The sequence below is a fragment of the Medicago truncatula genome, chromosome 2 (genome assembly GCF_003473485.1).
Source record: "Medicago truncatula cultivar Jemalong A17 chromosome 2, MtrunA17r5.0-ANR, whole genome shotgun sequence".
In the NCBI taxonomy this organism is placed as follows: Eukaryota; Viridiplantae; Streptophyta; class Magnoliopsida; order Fabales; family Fabaceae; genus Medicago; species Medicago truncatula.
In genome coordinates, this window is record NC_053043.1 from 12,369,443 (window position 1) to 12,378,957 (window position 9,515).

General features: G+C 35.0%; 1 protein-coding gene across 1 annotated transcript; it reads left to right on the plus strand.

The window, feature by feature from the left end:
• Positions 1 to 3,907: 3,907 nt before the first annotated feature.
• LOC11420003 (YTH domain-containing protein ECT4) lies at positions 3,908 to 9,306 on the plus strand. The gene is made up of 8 exons (XM_003594580.4): positions 3,908 to 4,210; positions 5,200 to 5,263; positions 5,401 to 5,542; positions 5,640 to 5,713; positions 5,791 to 6,255; positions 6,466 to 7,005; positions 7,132 to 7,344; positions 8,269 to 9,306. Exons 2-8 carry the CDS (start codon positions 5,216 to 5,218, stop codon positions 8,869 to 8,871), a joined length of 2,085 nt encoding a protein of 694 aa, XP_003594628.2. The 5' UTR covers positions 3,908 to 4,210; positions 5,200 to 5,215; the 3' UTR covers positions 8,872 to 9,306.
• Positions 9,307 to 9,515: the final 209 nt, after the last annotated feature.

Below are 9,515 nucleotides of genomic sequence, written 5' to 3' on the forward strand. Positions count from 1 at the left end.
GGGTCATGCTAACAAGCCCTTTAAGGGCATTGGTTAAGGAATACTTGAAAGGAAATTTTGTTTTTAAAAATATAAGTCATAATTACATTGTTTTTTATGTAAAAGTTGCTTATTTTGGATTTTTAAGTAATGCTCTTATGATACTTGTTACCATTTTTCATCATAAAAAAAATGGAGTGAAATTGAAATTGATTAAAATTAACATATCTTATTTCGTTACATAGATATATTTTATGAAAGAACGAAAACAAATATACTTTGCCTTGTACCTTAAAAAAAATATATACTTTGCCTTGTAGTTGTCATGTTAAGGAAAAGAACAGTGTGCTTCGTACTTGTAATTGTGAGAGTATTTGATCTGAGTTTAATTGATTATTAGTGTTAATAATATCAAATATCAAACTAACATTTATTGTGACAACTATTATTTTGTCATAGAACCAATTTTCAAATGTCCTTACTAGAGTTGAGCAATGTGGCCAAATAATGATTTTTCGTCAAATGTTGGTATTCGGTAGGCATGGATACATGTCTGAACTTACCCCTGATTTAACGAATTTTCCTCATTTTGATTAGGTTTGAGTATGAATTTGAGTTTTCTCCGATTTAAAACACAGGTACGAGACAGGTAATAGGGATATAGGGACCCACCCGGACCTATACCCAAACCCATCCTCAAATGTAAAAATTGTCATGTCATATTATTTGATTTGAAAATTTGCATGTTATAAAAATTGCTGGTGAAACCAAATCATTCAATCATGAAAATGTTAAAGTGAATGCTGGATAAATAAATCATTACAACATTGCCTTTGGGGTTGAAAAAAATCTAATTTTTTATTAAAAAAATGATTCACGACGGGTATGGGGATGAGACAGGGATACCCGAACTTGTTGGGGACGAGGATGGTATTCATTTTCTCATCTTCGTTAAGTGTGGATAGAGTAACAAGTAAAATATAAAACCCGTTTCCACTCCACCTCGTTACCATGCCTAGATGTTGGTGTGATATTTTTATCGAAGTGTAAAACTCTTGTAAAATAGTTTATAGTTTTACATTTATATCTTTTAAAATCTATCATTATCTTTAACCTTGTTTACGTGGGAACAAATATGAGATGTGTATCTTGATAAACACAGATTACTGGAGTGGAAAGAAAGATATTAATGTGAAAGCGAGGCACACTATCTATCTCTTTGCACCAAGTGTTTCCAAGAATCCCCTTAACATTGAGGACAAAGTATCCACTTTCTCTTTACTTCCTTATGCACCTTCCTCATGAGCTGAGCATTCATTCTCAATAAAAAGTTCCTAAGTGGGGTCATTCTTTTAGTTGCATTTTCTAAAGTTCCCCAAGTGGTTTTGATTCTCGTAGTGGGATTTTTCAAGTATGGTAGTTTTTGCACGATACAAAAGATCAAAGAGCACACCGATGGCATGAAAAGAGGAGAGGAAGTAGGTAAAAGTATACACAAGCTTTCAAAACGAACTCACTGAACATGTCAAAATATATCAGTTTTTCTATTAAGAGAAGAAATTTTGTTTGCTGCTTTTTTCTCCACACACTAACTCGTAAATAAATCGAATGTATGGGCTAAAAGCCAACTCCTAATAAATAAGGTTGTCTTTGAGAGTTTGAAGGGGAGAGAAAGATAAGGCTTTGGAGGTGGAAAATATAGAGGAAAATGAAGAAATTTTCACTTTTTTTTTTTGAAAGAGTATTTTTTTTAGAGAATACTAAACTAATGCTTATGATTCATGTATTTTTAATATTAAGAATATTATAATAATATAGATTAAATTTGAAGATTTCGTATAAACCTTCCAATACTCCCCAAAACCCTCGTTACATAACAATCTGGTTCAGATTACATAATCCGGACCAGGGATATTTTTGGTTATTTTGCAGGGCACGCGAGAAACAGGCAGGGTGGGAAAAGTAATAGTCTTAAAATTATATATAATTTGTTATATATAAGACATATGCAGGGGCGGACCTGACCTGGGCTTAGTGTGGCAAGTGTCACACCAGCCCAGACCCAATTTTTTATTTTTATTTTTAAAAAATATTATGCAGAAAACGCGTTGCTTCTTTTCATTCTATCGTTCTGCCCTTTTCATTCCATCGTTCTTTCTTCCTATTCCATCGCCCCTTAGTCCACCACACCAGTAGTGGTTATAAGCAATTCCATCGCCCCTGATTCCATTCCATCCACACCAGCAGTGGTTATAAGCAAATTCTAGGTCATCTCTATTTAGGTAATCTCTCTTTTTCCTTCTTTTTTATATGTTTAAATGGTAGAAAATTATTTAGGTCTTGAATCTCGATTGAGATTTGAAAGGTAGAAATGGATTCAGGATATACTGTAATTTTTATGCTTCATTTTGTTCATGATTTTGACATTAATAATTGATACTATATAATTGATTTTACACATCTACTATTCAGTATAAATGATTCATGATTTTGACATTAATAATTGATATTGTATGATGTAATTTTAGCTCATTTTCAACAAATGAAAAATATAGCATTTTCTTTGTAATTTTAGTTGCTACAACTATTTTTTGGGTATAAGGAGAAAAAGAAAAGAAAAAAAAACTAGGCTACAGTCTTAAGAACTGCACTCTAGAAGCATCAGCGAGGAGTAAATCTTCCAAGCCTGGGATGGGATTCTCCAAGCTGCACCAAGCAGAATCGTGAATAGCACCATGTTTAGCTAAAAAATCTGCACATTCGTTAGCCTCTCGAAGGGTGTGAGTCAACTGCACATTCCAAGTGAGATTAAGGAGATCTTCAACATTTCTAATGATAGTGGCATAAACATGCCAATCATTGAGGGGGGGGCTTGAATTAAGTTTATAACATGGAGGGAATCAGAATAACAAATCACATTTTGGTGCCCTTTCTCCCATGCCAACTTCAAATCGTGCATGATCGCAAGCAGTTCCACATGCAAGTTATTCGAAATACCAAGAAAACCTGAGAATCCATAAAGCCAAATCCCGTCTGAAGTACAAAGAACACCACCAAAGCCAGAACGGCTAGGGTTGCCGAAACAGCTCCCATCAACATTAAGAATTGTAGCTTGCATACGGGAGGGGTGCCAAGAAGTCCAACGTTGTTGCAGACGAGAGACAAGACCTCCACCCAAAGACGTTGAAAGAGAACTAAGATAGCTCCCAGCATTGTGTCGCAGTTGATGATAGCTAACATGTTCATTACCAAGACACATTGCATTCTGTGCTTTCCAAATACAACAAATGCCAGCCGCAAAAATCAAAGGATCCGAGAGGCCGAGACCTGTTATGAGCCACGAGTGAGTGTTTAACTCCTGGAAGAAAGAAATATCATTTTACCCCAATGATCTCCAAATACAAGCAGAAATAGGGCAATCCCGGAGGCAGTGTAAAACATCTTCCACATGATCATTACATCTATAGCACACAGGAGACAAAACCATACCGCGATGGTGCAAAAGCGCTTTAGTGGGGGAGTGAATCATGACTAACGGTCCAAAAAAGCAACTTGATCTTCTTTGGGGCTTCATTTTCCAAATCCAATTCCAAGAAACATCTTCATCATGGTGGTCTTTAGAATGAGTAGTTAGGAACCAGGAGTATCCCGACCTAGCTATATAAATCACATATATTATTTTGATTTTCCTAATGTAATAATATATAAATCAAATTTTGAGACATTTTTTTTTTCATTAATAAAATACGGTAAAAAAAAATAACGTGAAAATGATTCAAATTGGACCGCGAAAGAGAGGTAAAACAGTAATAAATATATCCGAAAAACGCAATTAAGAAAAGCGGGGGAAAATGATACATTTCATCTCTGCGGCCAAATCTCAATAGTCACTGACAACCTGTCACCAAAACTCAATCCCCAATCGTGTTCAACAAGCACCCCAAAATGATCAACACAGGGTTATTTCCGTAAATATATAAAAGTGAGACTACGAAACACCAAAACGCTTCGTATCTTTATATAGTGCCAGCCACAATCTCTCTCTCTCTCTACTCCACTCGTCTCTCTCTATTGTTTCTCAAAAGCCTTCTTTTTTCACAAATTCGGTTATGGTTAGGGTTTCATAATTCGCATTTTGCAAAATGTTGTACAAATCAACTCATTCTCAATTTTCATTCTCTAATTCGAAAATTATGAATTGATTCTACTTTTTCATTCTTCTTCTTTTCAGGTAATGCACTAATTTTCGTTTTTCTTTTTTCCGCTCAAATTCTATTTTCTTGAAAGCGGTGTTAATTCTTGGTTTCGTAATGCTTCACGTTTTTCTTTTTCGTTATGGTTAGAAATCCAATAATTATCATGTTTTCGTTGTGGAACCCTTGATTGTGCTTGTGGTTAATTGTTTAATTTATTTTTTGTTTTTGTTGTCAAATTCGTTTTTCAACTGGTAAGATTTTGAGGTAAAATTTTTATTATCAATGTCAACGTGTATGCGCTTCATGATTTACGCGGCCTGTTTGGATAAACAGCTTATAGCACAAGTGCTTATCGAAATATGTGCTTGTTATAAGCTTGCTTAAGCTGTTTCTACAGGAAAAGATAAAATGACATTAAATTGTTTTTGGTACATGTTATAAGTTGTTTTTATAATTTATATTGGAGAACTTATGAAAATAAGTTGAAAAAAGCTTATGAATATTGTCATAAACTGTTTTTAATAGTTCTCCCAAACAGTATTACGAAACTTATGTATGTCAGTAGTTAAACCTGAATAAACCAATCCAAACAAGCTTAATAAGATTGGTAAAGTTGACATGTTAGTGTAATGTTTATTGGGCTTCATTGTATTCATTCCTTTGTTCATTGAGAACTGCCATGTGAGTGTTTCTGCATGTTATTACCCTGAATTTTATTATCTTAAAATATTATCGAGGTCGACATGTCAGTGTCCTGTGTCTGTGCCCATGCTTTGTAACTTTATTGAATAAGATTGGTAAAGTTGATATGTTAGTGTAATCTTTGTTGGGCTTCATTTGTATTGGTTCCGCATTCATTGAGAATTGGCATGCGAGTGCTTTTCCATGTTATAGACTTGCATTGCAGTTTAGTTTATCTGTTTTTAACTACTGGAAATTTTTGTCTACGTGTGATGTTATTTTCTACAGTAATTTTTGAGTTGTTATGTGTGCTTATATGTTTTATTCTTGTGACTGTCTACAGTGTCGGCAGTTGTGATATGGAAACGCATGATGTTTCTCAAGCTAGGCACCAGAATGCTTACTGGGTAATTTTTAATAAATTTTGTAATTTCTTGACTTCCGAACTTTGATATATCAATAGTTGTTTAATGATTGTGTGTATTGTTACTAATGAGGTTGTATGATAGTCGATAATGTGTGTAATTTTATCATTTTGGTTTAGGTTGAAGGGGCTGATATAAATTCACAGTTCACAAGCCCAAACTTTGAACAATCTGGAGTAATGAATAATGAAGGAGCCCCTGAATTTGTTGATCAGAGCATGTATTACCCTGCTGCCACCAATTATGGGTATTATTGTACAGGTAAATTTAAAATGCATTTGCAAGTTCTTTGGTTTTGGTGGTAACTGGTATTTTATGCATCATATTATATTAATGATTTATTATTTGGTGGATTTAGGATTCGAATCACCCGGTGAATGGGAGGACCAGTATAGGATTTTTGGTGTAGATGGTCCAGATGTCCAGTACATGGTGAGTCTGACTACTGTATCTCTCTGTCCAGTTTTGGGCCTGTGGCTGATTTTAATGTGTTTTTTTCTTTATCTCAGGGTGGACAAGATGAAAGTTTTCCGTTAGTATATTACAACAACTATGGATATGCACAGTCTCCATACAATCCATATAATCCGTATATACCTGGTGCCGCGGTAGGAGTTGATGGCTCATATGGAGGAGGACAATCTTATTACACCCTCCCCAATCATCAAAACCCTGCTTCACCTGCTTATGACCCCCTTGTTCAACTAGACAATTTTCCTGATAGTTCTGCAAACTCCGTGTTTGGAGCCAGCGCTTCTGTAAGCAGAAGTGATGGAAGAGGTTTGAAACAAAAGTTCAATGAAGCTTCTGGTAACTTTTCTAGGAACTCGTTAATACTTTCAACAAATCAAACAAGTTCCGTGGCCATGGTATCAGAAGGGCCGAGAGCTAACAATGGGAGGAAGCAAGATTTGACACATGCAAATGTTTCTGGAAGCAGGTCTCTCAACGCAGCATCATCTGCTGTTCATCAGGTATAATTTTCCTCCTTTTTGGATTACATTTGAATATAATTTTGTCCCGACTACTTCAGTCGCTGATTAAGTGAGAGTCAGCTGTTCTATGACTATGAGTGACGTTAGTTGCTACTATTATGATGTTGTGAATGCTATTTCTTTTGTAGGAGTGTATAGGTAGATCAGTAATGTATTATTGGTTGATGGTTATGCTGTTCTGTTTTGCAGGATAGAAGAACTGATGCTTCAGTGCAACCTGTAGATACTATCTCTAATGGGAATGTTATTTCTCATCATAATCAATTGATAGTAGCTTCTTCACGAAGTGGATTTTCTGATTTTGCAGCAAATGCTAATGGACAGTCTTCAGTTGCTAAGCTTAGGCCAAAGGCCCTTGGACTAGGATCAAGTGATGGAAATGTTAGTGCTGATGTATTGGGTGATCAAAATCGAGGCCCTAGGACTAGTAGATCAAAACATCAACTGTCTGTGAAAGCTTATACGACCAAGGTAGGAGGTGGTAATGAGCAAGACAGCATCATCATTTATACCGACCAATACAACAAGGAGGATTTCCCTCTTGACTATGATAATGCAAAGTTTTTTGTTATAAAATCATACAGTGAGGATGATGTGCACAAAAGCATTAAATACAATGTGTGGTCTTCTACAGTTCATGGAAACAGGAAGTTGGGAAATGCTTATGAGGATACAAAGAAAGTATCAGCTGAAAAATCTGGAGTCTGTCCTATCTTCCTATTTTTTTCTGTAAGTTTGACGGTGTCTTAAGTGAGATTTTTTATGTTTTCTTTGTGTATCTAATTTGTAAGCTAATTAATGTCTGCTTTTCATACTGGATTTAATAATATTCTTCATCCTGTTTTTGTTATGCAGGTTAATGCTAGCGGTCAATTTTGTGGAGTTGCAGAGATGATTGGCTCTGTTGACTTTAATAAGGACATGGACTTTTGGCAGCAAGATAAATGGAGTGGAAGCTTTCCTGTTAAGTGGCATATCATAAAAGATGTTCCAAATCCAAATTTTAGGCACATCATACTAGACAACAATGAGAACAAGCCAGTAACTAATAGCAGAGATACACAAGAGGTATACATTATTTGTTGAAATATAAGAATACATCATAAATGTCTTGATATTATGTCTTTATCTCGTACAATTAGACTTTATTCTAGTAGAGACCTCTAGGGCTTGGTTCAATTGGTTCAATCGTTGAACCAAATAAGTAAAAAACATTAATAAGGTAAATTGGTAAAATCTAAAAATAGAAATCAGTTGTAGCAACCGTGATTCCATCCAGTTCAATCAGACTGCAGTACTATTGGGCTCAAACCAACCGGTGAATTGGCTGGTGACCAGTTTTCAAAACATCGCTATCAAGTTTATTATCAATATCAATCATGTTACGCCATGATTTCATTATTTTTTTATTTTCCTTTTATCTAAAGCCCATAAATCCAACTGTTAATTTTGTTCAAGAGTTCTTTTATGAGATTTATATGTTAAAATTAGTCGTTGTAGGTAAAGTTTTTGCACTGAATTTGTTTGCCAAAATGATTATTTCCATTTTCTGAGTGTCTTTTTCTGTTGTATCAATTGCTGAGTTCTCCAATGATTCAATTGATTGCCAGAACCAATTAACATATATTTGTTTGCTTGCCTGTTTGTGTTTGGTCAAGGTTTTAGCAGAGCTAATATGCTTGAAGAGAAAGCAATTGTATAAATTTTACTAGATGTTTGGTGGTTTACTAGGCCTACTTTAATCTTGATTTTGGATTTAGTTGATATTAGGATTTGGTTGTTGTTGCCATGGGTGTAGCAGTGCATCATAAATGATTACCGACATGAATTTATTTTCTTGAACCAAGTGAACTGTTGATCAGTTTACCTTTGGTTTTAATGTTGGATTAAACTAGTTGTTTGTCTCTAGTAAATTTTGCTTATTACCTGTCATGGCTTTTTTTCTCTACTTGATTTAGAATATCGCGTATTGAATGTTCTTGCTCGTGGCAGATAATGTATTCTAAAGGATTGGAAATGCTGAAAATATTCAAAAATCATACTTTGAAGACATCGTTGCTTGATGACTTCATGTATTATGAAAACCGTCAAAAGATCATGCACGATCAGAAAGCCAAGCTCCTAATCAGAAGTTTCAAAAGTCCAGTATTCATACCATCATTGGCACCTCGAAAGTTGAATATTGTTCCTGACAAACCACCCAGCAAGTATGAGAAGAATGCAAGGCTCAAGGATGATTCTAATAGCTTAAATCAGATGTCCATTTCAAATTCTGAGCAGAACATCCACATTTCTGATGTCCCAAACATCAAGTCTGTGAATGAGCAGGCTGAGAAAATTGCAGTTGAAGAAGATATCTCCTCTATCTTAAAGATTGGTTCAATCGCTATTACCCCGAAGCAGGTTGCAACAAAACAATCTGGCATTGGTAGCCGAGAACAAATTGACATTCTTACAGTAGGCTCAGTGCCAGTTAAAGTTAATGGGTTAGCTGGCTCTTCTGGGTTCTTGAAAGTTGGCAGTATACAACTTGACCCAAAAGCATTACAACCACAAAAGGGAGATGCTGCCGCTAAAAGTAGTTTCCAAAAATAAATTTTGCGCCTGTGTTTTGATTCGTCATCTGGTACTGTCAAGTTGAATTAACATCAGTACATCACTTGATTGTATCATGCAGTTGGGAAGCTGTTTCTTTTTGATCTATTTCTGTTGCTAATGCTTTGATACAAAGGCCCTTCCCATTATCATGGGTTTTCAAGCAGTAATGTTGACTCCTAGAACTTCCAATTTTTTGTCTTTCCTTTTGCACACATACTTGGGTCAGTTTTCTTTGTTTCAAATTTCAACCAATCTTTGTTGAGAAGGATTGAAAGCTTCTCACCATTTTCATTCCATGTGATTGTTATATTCACAAGATCTATCTTTGTTGTTAAGAATGTATTTGTTCCATTTTGGTTTTGAAGGTTTCGAAATGTAGTATATGACTGAATGAGAGCTTATTCTTTAACAATATTAAATTCTTTTGGTTTATCTGTTGTTGTCCAGTATTGTGCAATCAAGATATGACATCATGTTACCATTTCATATGTGGGAACTGATTTCGTACATTTGCTAGGATATACGTAAAATGATTGTATGAAAAAAATAGTGTGAATTACACCAACGTTGAGTTTGAGTTTTTTTTTTTTTTTTTTTTTTTGTCGTTGGAAGATTTGGTTTTGAAAGAAATTAAATATTCG

Bases quoted from the DNA above. Each gene is read 5' to 3' on its own strand.
- LOC11420003 (XM_003594580.4), top strand. From the start codon at position 5,216: ATGGAAACGCATGATGTTTCTCAAGCTAGGCACCAGAATGCTTACTGG. The intron at 5,543-5,639 runs GTAAATTTAAAA...TGGTGGATTTAG, and splicing joins TTATGGGTATTATTGTACAG to GATTCGAATCACCCGGTGAA. The intron at 5,714-5,790 runs GTGAGTCTGACT...TCTTTATCTCAG, and splicing joins GTCCAGATGTCCAGTACATG to GGTGGACAAGATGAAAGTTT.